This window comes from Anarhichas minor, unplaced genomic scaffold (genome assembly GCF_050575085.1).
Source record: "Anarhichas minor isolate MPS153535 unplaced genomic scaffold, ASM5057508v1 ptg000014l, whole genome shotgun sequence".
In the NCBI taxonomy this organism is placed as follows: Eukaryota; Metazoa; Chordata; class Actinopteri; order Perciformes; family Anarhichadidae; genus Anarhichas; species Anarhichas minor.
Genome location: NW_027466460.1, coordinates 9,207,810 through 9,220,900, shown reverse-complemented (window position 1 = coordinate 9,220,900; position 13,091 = coordinate 9,207,810). Strand labels below are relative to the sequence as shown.

Here is a 13,091-nt window from a genome sequence, read left to right as displayed (position 1 = left end):
TCGAGCGAGCGAGGGACCTCACGAAGTTAGCGGAATGAACGACGTGAGACAACATCCGGTTTTCAGAATAAGATGTCAACAAAGTGTATATACAAATTGTATATATGGAAATACGATTAAATGAATTACATTCACATTAAGTAAAACATATATTACCTGCTTCTCAGGAGTTAAAGAGAAAATACAACGAAATTGTGCGTGAAGTGTCTTTATTCTTTGATTTGAGGGTTGCTGGAAAGATAATTAAATGAATAATATCTGATTGACTGATATGTGTTCCACATTGAAGGCATTGTAACTTACTTAATTAGTGTGAGAGTGTGAACGGGACCTGCAATTTCTGGAAGTAGTCAGCCAGAATCTGGTATATTCATCTCTACCTATAATAAAGTATCTGCCTATATGTATGATAAACATTCATCATACATCTGACAAAATGTCTTCTCGTTTCACCTCTGTTTCAGAAGTAACCAAGCAGAAAAAGACAGCCAGGTCCCACAGTCCAAGTGAACCTGTGACATGTTCTCATGAGCTTAAAAGGGGGTTCTACCTGTTAGCTGGTCATCTGGTATTTTCACCTGTCCAACACAAATGCTTTATGATATGAGTAAAATAAAACTGAAATGCAATTGCCAGTATGGGTGGAGTCAGAGATGTCCTGAAAAGACATATACCAGTCATTGTGTGAAATTATTGATTTTTATAGCACCTCAAATATTCAGTAATTTACTCTTTGAATGTTCAAATGTAGGACTTTTAATTTGGAAAACCTGTTAATTGGCAGAATAAAAATGTTTGATTTTCAGTATGGGTGGAGTCCTGAAAACAAATACGTCAGTCATTGCCTGGAATTATTAAGAAAAGTATTTTTATAGCATCCTAAAAGATTGTGAAATGTTTTGTTAGAAATGTTGGACTTTTACTTTGGAAAATTTCTTAATTGGTACAGTAAAAATGTTTAATTTTTAGTACGGGTGGAGTCAGAGATGTCCTGAACCCATATGCATCAGTCATTGTCTGGAATTATTGAGAAAACTCTTTTTATAGCACCTTACATTCAGTTATTAGATATTTCTTGGAACAAATGTATAGGACTTTTACTTTGGAAAACCTCTTTATTGGTACAGTAAGATTGTTTGATTTTCTGTATATGTGTAGTCAGAGATGTAGTGAAAACAAATATGTCAGTCATTGCCTGGAATTATTTTAAATAGTCAATAACATTTTCATTCAGTGTTGTTTTCCCCATCCATCCAAAGATGCACTTTATGGTTCCCTCTATATATCAGCCTTGGCTAAATATCTTGGAAACAAGTTTAGTAATAGTGTTTGATGTCAATTCAAACTAGATTGCCTTTTTAGTTTAGAGGGTATGATTTTAAAAAAAAATCATATTTATTCTTGTTATTATCTACTCAAGATGTTCCTCGTTGCAGTGTGTTGTTACATTTTGTAAATAGGTAAAAATGACACACAGTATGGTTTACATTTTTACCTTGTCATCTGCAGTGCCTTCATCATTTCAAATGTTGATTGTGAAAAGAAATGTTATATTTTTGTACTAAAATAAAATGAGCACTAAAGTCCAATAAAAAAAGGTGTTTGGAGTCACTGGGTCACATTACCCTGAAGCGATAAAGGGGTAGTGAGGTAGAAACATTCAGGCCTCAAATTACTTATATAATATAAATGCAATGCTTCTCTGGTTCGCTGCAGGATGCCAAAGTTACCGATTACTGAACGGTGCCTTTACATGTCATTCATAGTTTCGTCGACCAATCACCCGCTATGTGGGCGGGGCTTTGGGCGGGGCTCTGGGCGTCACCACACAGCCTATGGGTGTAACAGTGGGCGTAGAGGCTTCTCGGCTGCTGATTGGCGCGGTCACATCTTAAACTGTGTTTGATAACATTGAGGAGCAAAACATTCGGAGGAGACGAGGACGCCGGCACAGCACAGGTTTTAAAGTCAGTTAATAGCGAGGTCTTTTCTGAAAACCTAAACTAAAAGCGTGCTAAGGAAACTAAAGTATCAAAGGTACGATTTTTAGTCAACACACCACTGAAAGGTCAAAGGATTGTCTCGTTAATGTTGGACCGAGTGTGAACTTCTAGCTAATGCTAGCCAGCTAGCTAGCTAGTCAGCTAAATATAGCCATCGTTATGGTAGCTAGTTAGCTAACGTTAGTCAATGCCAACGCCGCCGAACGTTAAGCGTTTGTCCAATAACTAGCTGTATGTTATTTATGACGATTGAAGTATTCATACTGAAACACGCCCTATTTGGGACTTTTTGTTTTTATTATCGGGATGTTGTATCGTTAGCGCGAGCAGCTTTGTGGCTGAAGAGTTGCATCATTCCTGTAACGTCAATCTTAACGTTACTTTAAAATGTAACTTGATTTAACGCTACTGCTGCATTCATGTGAGTCTTGTTGGATAGAAAGGTTGTGCACAGATTGTTTAAATTATTATATTATATTCATTATTATTTCCTGATTGTATTCAAATGTTATGTAAACATCAGCAATGTTTGTAAATACATTAATTAAACTGGGTTTCTTTCATAACAATATCATTTAATTTATGATAAATTGATAAGTGATTATTTTCCATTTGAAAAATCTAGTCAGATTTGAAAGATGTGAGCTCAAGACCTATGGGTTTGTTTTTTTTAAAGTGTATGTATCATATTTACCTGTTCTTACCTTTTATAGAGATAAGAGGAACTAAAGCATTTGTCTAATGATTTCTAGTTTGAAGAATTGCTGACACATTTTAGACATTCTGGTACTTTGGGGCCCTCCTGAACAAACACAGTTTTTTGTAACGTTCATTGGAATTCTGCATCTTCCCTCCCCCCCCCCCCCCCCCCCCCCTCATTGTCTTCGGACAGCAAATCCCTCTACCTCTGCATCCAGTGCTTCTCCAGTGTGTGTGCTATCGGGGTGATGTCAGCAGCCTTTCTCGGGCACCTGGCAAGGTGCAGTGGTCCCCATGTGGGACGCAGTGGTCTTTTACAGATGGCCCTAGTCCCACTCTCATTCCAGCAGATCAGCCACCCCCAGTTCACCATCTTCCAGAGACAACTTTACAGCCCTTCGGGAAAACTGCACAGCAACACGCGCTTTGACGCGGACAGCAGCGGCTGCCCCACTACCTGGGATTCATTCGGCATCTGGGACGATCGTATTGATGAGCCCATTCTGCTGCCTTCCAGTATTCGCTACGGCAAGCCCATTCCCAAAGTCAGCCTATCCAGGGTAGGCTGTTCCTCGCTCATCGCTCAACGCAAGGAGAATGAAGACCGCTTCCAGGTCTCCCAAATGACCGACAACATCCTTTACTTTGCTGTGTTTGATGGGCACGGCGGGCCAGAAGCAGCGGACTTTTGTGAAAAATACATGGAGAAATTCATCAAGTAAGGAGTTCATTAAATATGCTGTCTATACCAGAGGAAACATATTTACTGATCAACAACTTCTTTTTTTGTAGCTGTTATTCGGATGTAGTAACAATGTAGTATTTTGGTTGTTATTTCAGGGACCTTGTGGATGAGGAGTCCAACCTGGAAGCAGTTTTAACGAAGGCCTTCCTTGAAATAGACAAAGCTCTTGCAAGGCACTTGCACTTCTGTCCAAAGGGTAGGTTGATAGGCTTTCATGTTACATGCACATAGATATACTTCTACACACATGTTTTTATGTAATGACACTTGTTTTCTTCTCTCTTAAAAACCTAACTTACTTCTCCTACTTAGGCTCTGAAGCCTTGGAGTTTACAACTGTCATGACCCAAGCACTTTGGTTAGAGGTCTGTCATTTAACCCAAAGTTACTCAATAACTGATGGATCAATAACCCAGCTACAAGTAGAGCAAACACCAGTGCTTCACTGCACATTCACACGAACAGAAAGGCAACAAATTAAAGGAAAAACATTAGAGATTGTGTGTATATATATATATATATATATATATATATATATATATATATATATATATATATATATATATATATATATATATATATATATATATATATATATATATATATATATATATATATATATATATATATATATATATATATATATATATATATATATATGGATAATGTATTTTCCCTTCCTCTCACTGTACGAAAGTAAAGCCAAAATACCTAGACACGGAGCGGCCATCTTGCGCTTTTGATTTATTTATTTAACCAGAGTCTGCGTGGCAGTGATATCGAGGTCTCGCTTGTTAGCGTGAGCACCTTCTAGCTGCTGTGATGGAACATTTCTACTCTATGAACAATTCCTAAGCCTTCAGCTCCACGGCTGTTACTTCAGTCAGAGAAGTTGTCTGTTGCAGATGTAATTATGCGTGTATTTAGTTTTTTAAATATCTGAATCACATCCCATTGTCTTCATAGCCACCAGATCTCAGCCCAGTTTAACACCAGTGGGCGGTTGTGGGTTGGCGCGTTAGACGCTGCACTTCACCATCAGAAACGCCTCATGAGAGAATATCTTTTGAAAGAATGGCGTACACATCTTTCAGGAGAGGTCCTGGGACTTCTATATTCTACACAAACAAACGCCGAAGCCTTTTCTAAAGTCTTGTTGTAGTCCGACACTTTACAAAGTCACTCAATGTTGTTTTTCCTTTAATTTGTCACCCGTCTGTTGATATTTTTGCCAATCTGCAACGTATATGTTTTGCACGGGCATTAAAAGTGCTATACGTTTTTTTTTTTTTTTTTTTTTTTTTTTTTTTTTTTAGGCACCACTTAAAGAAATTAATGCACAACATTTCTCTCCATGAGTCACGTGGTCTACATGTTTGCCGTTGTCTTATAGAAACGTTTCAAACTAGGTTGACTTTTCTCAAACAGAATTATGTCTGATTTTAAGGTTTATCTGTTAATATAAAAGCTAGTATACCTTTTAATGTGGCCATACATCGGCCACGCTGTGTGAAATGTCCCAATATGCCTGTGTGTGTGTGTGTGTGCGTGTTATCTACGGCAGCTGCTGACCCAGCTAAGAGCTGGAGGCCCTTGGCACCAATGTGGATGACGAGAGGCTAGATATTGAAGGAGAGTCCAGCGGGTCCTAAATCCTGGACTACTGGAAGGTTCCCTATCTTTCTCTCACTCCGCTCTCTCTCTCTCTCTCTCTCTTCCCTTTGTTCTCTCACCAAGTGCTTCAGTTTGAGAAGTTGTATGAGTTGTATGTTCCTGACATATCTAGTCTGAGATGCAGCATGTTTAAAATGCAGATTAGGCTAAAATCATTTATTTCTCTGGAGAAGGAAAAGGTGTAATGCAGACTTTAGTCTACAAATACGAGCCAATAAAACCACGCAATGACACGCGTTGCTGTTTTATCAAACCTGTCGTCCTTTAAGAAACTAAAGTTTAGCGTTTGTGTGTAGTTAAGTATTCTCCATACGCAAAGTTGACTAGAACCATGTTGCAGAGTTCAATGTTAAAGTGACATCTTACTGTTGGCCTGCATTAATAAGAATTGTTAGAAATGATTATTATTACCAAGTACTTGTATTTTATATCCCTTTCCTTGTGACAGATTAGTGGTTCATTTCTAACTGTAGATAACTGCATGCAGAAAACATAGAGGTAAAACAAACCACCCCTCTCAGGAAGTAATGAGAAAAGTAGAAGTGTGTGTTTTCTTTTAGTTGTAGCCGTAAACCTAACTCTCGGTTCAACCAGTTCAACCTGCATGTGTGACTTCCTCCTCTATTGTTTACTACTGTAGTCTCTAGTTTGCTGTAAATCCACTCTATGACTTCCACCCTTGTGTTACTGTTTTATTGTGCGGATGAAAGATTGTGAGATACAGTTTGTGCTTGTTGCGATCAGTGACTTTATGTGTGAACTCTGCAGTGCACCTGCCGGCTCTGATGTTTCCTTTTATGTCTCTGTAGTACCCGGCACGAATACAGGAAGCACCTCCACTGTGGCGCTGCTGAGGGACGGCATCGAGCTGGTGGTGGGCAGCGTGGGCGATAGCCGCGCCATGCTGTGCCGCAAGGGCAAGGCCCTTAAACTCACTTCCGACCACACTCCTGAGAGGAAGGATGAGAAAGAGAGGTACGAAGCTGTGGGGGGGTAATGCCACGTTGGTCAGTTTAGGCGAAGAACATCAGAGATGGTGGCATAAGAGCAACAGTAAAGTATTACGGCTTTATTATGTGTGTATTCTCTGTTAATCGTTTACCATTATTAAGTTTCGGCGAAGGATGTGGTTACTTTTATTGTAAAAATAATTGCTTCTGTCAACTGAAGCCATTCTTCATGTGCCTTTCTCCCTCAAGGGTGAAGAAAAGTGGAGGTTTTATCACCTGGAACAGTCTGGGGCAGCCAAACGTCAACGGCAGGTTGGCGATGACGCGCAGCATCGGAGACTTCGACCTGAAGAGCACGGGAGTCATCGCCGAGCCTGAAACCAAGAGAATATCGGTAGGTTTTATACTAGTGTGTTTCGTCAAAATGTTTGATATTTCTTATTTGTATACTGGGCGTTTTAAGGTAATTTATACAGAAGAAGTTATTCAGCTTCTCAACGCAAAGTACATTGAATCTTTTTGTTGTTAATAATGTAGGTACAATAACATAATGACAACGCAGACTTGTGGTACAAATATGCTCGGTGTAATTATCATAACCTGCATCTCTTCACATTTATGTGCACATTTGACCTCCGTCTTAAATGTGATGATGTAAATATTACAATGACTATTGCACATCTGGATACATTCTTTATTGCTGCCCTCTTGTCTGCCAACCTGAATAACCACCGATGTGTCTCAATGTGTAAATATGTCTGTAAAGACACAGTCTAGCTATAAATGAGGTATTATTTTAGGATTTAAACTCAACCCTACGATTTTGAGGTTTTTTTTTCATTTCCTCTACAAACGACAGCAATAATTCAATAGTACTTGGTAGGACAACGGGTTTTTTTTTTCTAAATATTGTCTGGCCTTTCCTCAGTTGCACCATGCCCACGATGCATTCCTGGCGCTGACCACAGACGGCATTAACTTCATCATGAACAGTCAGGAGATCTGCAACGTAATCAACCAGTGCCACGACCCCAAGGAGGCCGCTCAGAGAATATCTGACCAGGTGAGACGTTCACGCTTTGCTTTTAATGTGCCCGTAGTGAAACCAGTGTTTATTATCTTACCACCAGGTGTCGCACTTGGGCTCCACCAGAAACTCGGAGAAGCGGCTGGTCCCTAAAATGAGAATAGCTGATCCACATTTATGGTCCGCCCCCCTTTAAGTGCGCCTGAGCCTAAGTTGTTGGTGACTTCAGGGTGAACCCACTTCACTTTAATCGTCAGGCGGGCAAGCAAGACACGTGAACGTGGCTTGAGGAGTTGTAGTATTTGTTTTGTACACATGCTGCACTGCTACGTTCACAGGCCTGCTGAAATGTGGTTTCCTTTTTCTCTTTTAGTCTCTTCAGTACGGCGCAGAGGACAACAGCACAATCATCGTGGTGCCCTTTGGTGCTTGGGGAAAGCACAAGAGCTCGGACATGAGTTTCTCCTTCAGCAGAAGTGTCGTGTCCAGCGGCCGCTGGGCGTAGTCATCAGCACGGCGGGGGACGTAAAAGTTGTGGTCTGTGACCGAATTAATTTGTGCAATACAATCGGAAAAAAACAGTGCCCTTGTGGAAACATTAAAAAAAGAGTGTGGTTTGCCCGAACAGTAATACCTAAAGGTTACAACATGTTATTTAGAACATCGTGATGTGTGTTAGCCTCCATGTAGTAGCAGGCAGTGGATTCATGATGTGCACTAAATTAAAAAAATATCCTCCTTTTTATAAATTATTTTATCTACGAGCAAGCCAATGACCGTATAAGTGCTACAAGCTGTGAGGTGTTTGAAAGGAAGACAGGTTGGGCTGCTCCGAATAGTTCGATGCTTTTAAAGCTTCATACATGATATTGACTTTATATGAGATTTAAATTCAACAATCAACAATTTTTTATTGGTTTTAATGGAAGGTATCGCAGGTAGAGGTAGATGAAGTTATTAATAACAAACGGGAACATTGTGTGTTGTAGTCCACAATCAACCTCTAACACACACACACACACGCTGTGAACGCTCGGCCCTTAGTCTGCACCTACGTGTATTCATGGAACTGACGAGAGGAGTTCATAAAGACATCACTACCCTGCTCTACTTTTCATAATGTTTTAAGACCGTTATCTATTTAGCTGTATTGCCCAAGTTTTACTTTCATGGTTAATTAACGTTGATACGTTGCATCTAGATTTGACCGTCGTTTGACGCCTGCAGTCTCTGGATTTCTCAGTCTTGAGGGTGAGACATGTAGTCTCACTCTCTCATAGTACAGTAATTGATCATTTCTCAACTGATTGGAATTAATTGAACCCTTGTATGAGAATTCAAAATCTACTTAAAGGAACAGTGTGTAGCATTTTAAGGGGATCTATTGGCAGAAATGGGTTACGATATTAATAAGCGTGTTTTATATATAAACACCTGAACCTAAGCATTGTTGTGAAACCAAATCAAACGCTGGCTCCACATAGCGCCATTTGTGTTTTTGTAGTTCTACACATTTGGCAAACCAGAGTGCTAGACGAGCCAAATCCTCCACACTGCACCTTTTTTAAATGTACATTAAAAAAACTACAAGACTTCAGAAACAACTAAGCAACATGACCAACATATGTCGGGTCAAGGTTTTCATCACCGAGTGTTAATTCAGTTTCCTGACCGTCATTTTGGGTCAAAGCATCCTAGTATTCTCTTCATGACACATCTCCTCTTCTCAAGACTTCCACATAAACAATGCACTTATTGTTTTCCAGGTACTTATACTTACTGAGGCGCCAAAAGCAATGTTGACGTCTTGATGGTTTGGGAGAAATCAACTGTGAATGTTCTGTGAATTAGTGTGACTGAAGTTGCTTCAATGCTATTTAAATTCAAAACAGCGTTTGAGTGGCTGCTACAAGATATTCATGTTTGTTGCAGTATGAGCTTGTATGAGTGTTAATATCTGTACTGGTTTGAAACAGGTGTTGGAGGAAGTGTTCAGAGTAAAGAAATGTACAGTATATGTTTTGTAAATAATTCTATTTATGTACATCTGGAAAACTGATAGTTCTCGTTAAGTAACAACTCCTCTCATATCAGAAAATGTCACAAACACAGGACTTTACTTGGGTGTTTATACTGTGTGAAGCTACACCATTTAGATTGTAACTTGTTTACAATGGGTAAGTCCTCATTTACACCATTAATGTGTCACTCAGAAAGATCAAAGCACATTTAATGCAACACTAAAGAATTGTTCAGCTCGGAGCCATGTTTGACGATGTGAATGTTTGCTTAAATGCGCTCCATGACTAAGAAATATCAATCAACCCCCTGCTGGGTGTAGAAGTCGTTAAGCTGTATCAGTAGTGTTAGCGGACCTCGTGTGCGTGAACGCAGACTTAAACCATTAGATCGACTGGACTGTTTTTTTGTTTTGTGGTTTATGAAGCTAGAGAAATGCAACACTTCATATTTATCATCCTTGTTCTATCTGTGAGATGTTCTGTAGCGATCAGTTTTCTTTCCTCAAACACCATTTATAGACGTTTTTGTAAATACTGTTTTGTTTTTTTTCCGCTCATTCACATATTGAATGAAACCTTGAAATATTATAAGGACTTATAATTAACACGTCCTCCTTACAAACCTCATCTTTAAGGTGATCTATCACAGTGCGCTCAGTTTGTATTTCCTGTATTTAGCGTCACTGCCTTCTAACTACAATCATTGTAACTGGACCTGTATCTGGGACCTAAATGTGACTGTTTCAACAACACTCTGTCAGTACTGTATTCCTGGTCTGAATGGCTTGTGTCCCTTCAATTAAAAACGTAACATAAAAAAATGATCAACGCATTTAACTTCTTGTCTATTTTTATTCAGGAAATATTTCATGATTGTCACTAAAATACTTTCACTGGCTTCCAGTCACTCAGATCTCTCTGTGGCTCTGGGCCCAAATACATCTCTGATATTCTTGTGAACCGCCGGGAGCAGATTTCTTCTAATTTGCCACAAACGTCCACTTGGACTCAAGGATCAACTTCTTCTTTTTTTTTTTGCCATAACTCAACAATTGATATGCTAATTATGACAGTTTCACACAAATGTCAATAACAGCATAAAATTATGAAGTGATGCATTTTGGACAGACATGCATGTAAACGGAGGCATACAACCGCAAGGTGGTAATTCTAGTTTTTAAATTGTTTTAAATTGAATTCAACTGTGCATCTACTGTATATCAGGGAGTATTTGGCTTTAAAAAAACAACATTTTTTCACTTTTACTTACTACTATACTAGTTTCCTTAAAATGTGTGTCTCTTGTGTTACATGCCTGAATGTTTGCACTTTTTACATTATAAAACTCGTATTTCTATCTTTTCAAGGCAAGTCAACTTTATACAAATATAGTTGACTTGCCTCGACTCCTGGACTGAAACTTCTGGTTCCACAGGATTTGAGCTTGATAGCTGAAGGCTCTGGCTCAACTTCATGGATCTAGAGACTCTAATAACCTCAACTAAACCTGTATTCAGGGAGCACAGTGTTCTCCTGATTCTTGTGCTGTTACAGAGGTGAAAGGTGGCTTTCCTTTTAGTTTTGATATGAGGGAGTTAAAGGAGATATACTGAGCAAAGATAACTGCAAGATTTGTTTTTGGCGGCGCTGAAGGCCAGAGCAGTGATCATGCCTGGTGTTATGGGTGGGCCCCAGTGGGGCCCACAGAGCTGCCGTGCATCACGACCAATAATTGTGGTTTTTGCTGTTTTTCTATTGACGCATATTTAACCAGAGGTGGCAAAATACGCCCCAGAAAATAGCTGCGTCTTATTTCCTACGCTGCATTTCCAGTGACCTTAATTAACTGTCAATGACTTCACTGTTTCAGATTCAGACATGCATAAGTATAGACAAGGAGGATGTGTTGATGATGTAAAATCAGCCCGATCAATACACTCAGGTGCCCATCCTATTATGTTTTATTAAATCAAATGCCGGGTAAGGGTCCGGCAATGCCGTCTAGAGTAACTGTATCATTAGATCATTTGTAGCGGAGGAGTACTTGTTTGTCTTCGAGATTAACAGCAGGAAGTTGCAGGTCTTCCAGGTTTTTATGTCCTAAAGACATGCTTGGAGCTTAGAACCTTCTGGAACTCTGTGACTAACTTTGGTAGGTATGGAGGATGTATGGAGGATTCTTGGTTTACATGTACAAACTGGGATTGATCTTGATACATGCACCCCAATGTTGTCGAATGCAGCACTAACATCTAACAAAACAAGTACAAGTCCTTTGATGCAAACTTTGCAAAGTTTCAGTCCCCTACTATCTTCGCTCCAGGTGAACAAAGAGTTAAACTGCTGTGCCGCTTGGCGAGACCTCAGCTGAGTGTGTGTGTGTGTGGATGGTGAGGCACCTGTCCCTGCTGTCATGAGCTGATATTAGTGAGCCTGCACACAGTCTCTCTGCTCTGTCAGTCAGCAGCAACAGCGTTCCTGAAGGCTGCAGCACGATCTCCATACCAGCAGACTTCTCACAGTCTCTCAGCCCGGTAAGTCACTGCAACTAAACTTTTAATTTCTTTGCAACAACACCAGGATTTCAGATGATAAATTATTGTTTTAAAGTTTGATTCTGTAAGAATTGGTTGCTACCCAGTGAGCACTAACCCGGATTTCAACGTTGATTTCTGGTTGAAAACGCGTTGAAATGGGGTCTGAACGTCTTGGACATATATTTTCACCGTCTTTTCAACCGGCTAAATTATGGTTACAATATCAACGTGTCACAAAACACCAATTTGTTTTAAAATATTGATGGTTTGTTCAGTTGTAGGTTGAAAGAGACGCGATTTTGGTTACTTTAAACGTATTTCTCCAAAATCATATTATAATCATATTATCATTGGTCTACATGAAGATGCGATTTCAACGCATGTTGATATATACATGTTATATATATGTTATTATATGTTATATATAATGTTTTATACAAAACTTCGTAAATATGGAACTATAGACTGTGTGCTGTCAAATTGAAGCTCCCAGGACATGGTAATGAGAGCAGAGCACATTATGTCTGTATGTTCATGTAAAATACGACTCTGTGTTTACTGCTGGAACACGCATGCGCACGGACTCTGTGCATTTTTCTAAGTTAGAGACGGCTGGAAACACGGCACGATTTGAGCTAGCTCTAATTGAGGATGGAGAAAGAGGGAATGGTTCCTAAAAAAGAGTACGGTGTTCGTGTTAAGTAGAGTTGCAACAAATCAATTAATTGATCGACACAAAAATAATCTTTTAGCCTCTCAAATAGAAATTTCCTGGATGTATATTTGTTCGATTACACTCTGGGTTTTTGGACAGACATTTAACATTTTGATTTAACCAGCTGGATTTGTCATTTTTCACTATTTTGTGACATTTTACAGGTTAATCTAATTGGTTAATATAGAAAATAATATTTCATTTCATTTTTCATTTAAATTAGTTGCTGCCCTAGCTTTAAGCCCTTTTATATTGGAGCCGTGTCTTCTGAGCATTACATATTCTACATAGTTGAATAACTCAATTCCATCATCACTGATGACACTTCAATTAATAGGAAGAAGAACCAGTGTGTTTTTATTTATTATAGTTTTTCATTTATGCCTGTTTTTATTTTTGAAGCTATATGAGATCTAGGAAGTCCATTCGGAAGTCGTGGACACGCGCTTACTGTGTTTTTATTTCTGGTTAAACTCGCTGCCTTTGACCGCTCTTTGTTAAACATCAGTGTATCTCTTTGGTAGCTTTTTCTTTACTGTCTCTTTTTACTGATCTGTCCGTCTCCGAAGTCTTTAATACATTCAATTAAAGGGAGCTGTTGAATTCCTTTGGCACAGATATGACATCTCCTCGGAGGAGTTAACATTTAAAGATGCTAGATATTAATGATGGCATTTTGATACGGTTGTTAACTATTTAAGTAAGACAAGTTATAGTCTA

General features: G+C 39.2%; 1 protein-coding gene across 2 annotated transcripts; it reads left to right on the top strand.

The window, feature by feature from the left end:
* Positions 1 to 1,854: 1,854 nt before the first annotated feature.
* ppm1kb (protein phosphatase, Mg2+/Mn2+ dependent 1Kb) lies at positions 1,855 to 9,943 on the top strand. 2 transcript variants are annotated; one of them, XM_076091371.1, is made up of 7 exons: positions 1,855 to 1,967; positions 2,896 to 3,420; positions 3,543 to 3,643; positions 5,931 to 6,096; positions 6,321 to 6,465; positions 7,000 to 7,134; positions 7,472 to 9,943. In XM_076091371.1, exons 2-7 carry the CDS (start codon positions 2,951 to 2,953, stop codon positions 7,601 to 7,603), a joined length of 1,149 nt encoding a protein of 382 aa, XP_075947486.1. In that variant the 5' UTR covers positions 1,855 to 1,967; positions 2,896 to 2,950; the 3' UTR covers positions 7,604 to 9,943. The 2 variants fall into 2 exon arrangements, with proteins under 2 accessions (XP_075947486.1, XP_075947485.1); XM_076091370.1 differs by having other exon boundaries at positions 1,879 to 2,037.
* Positions 9,944 to 13,091: the final 3,148 nt, after the last annotated feature.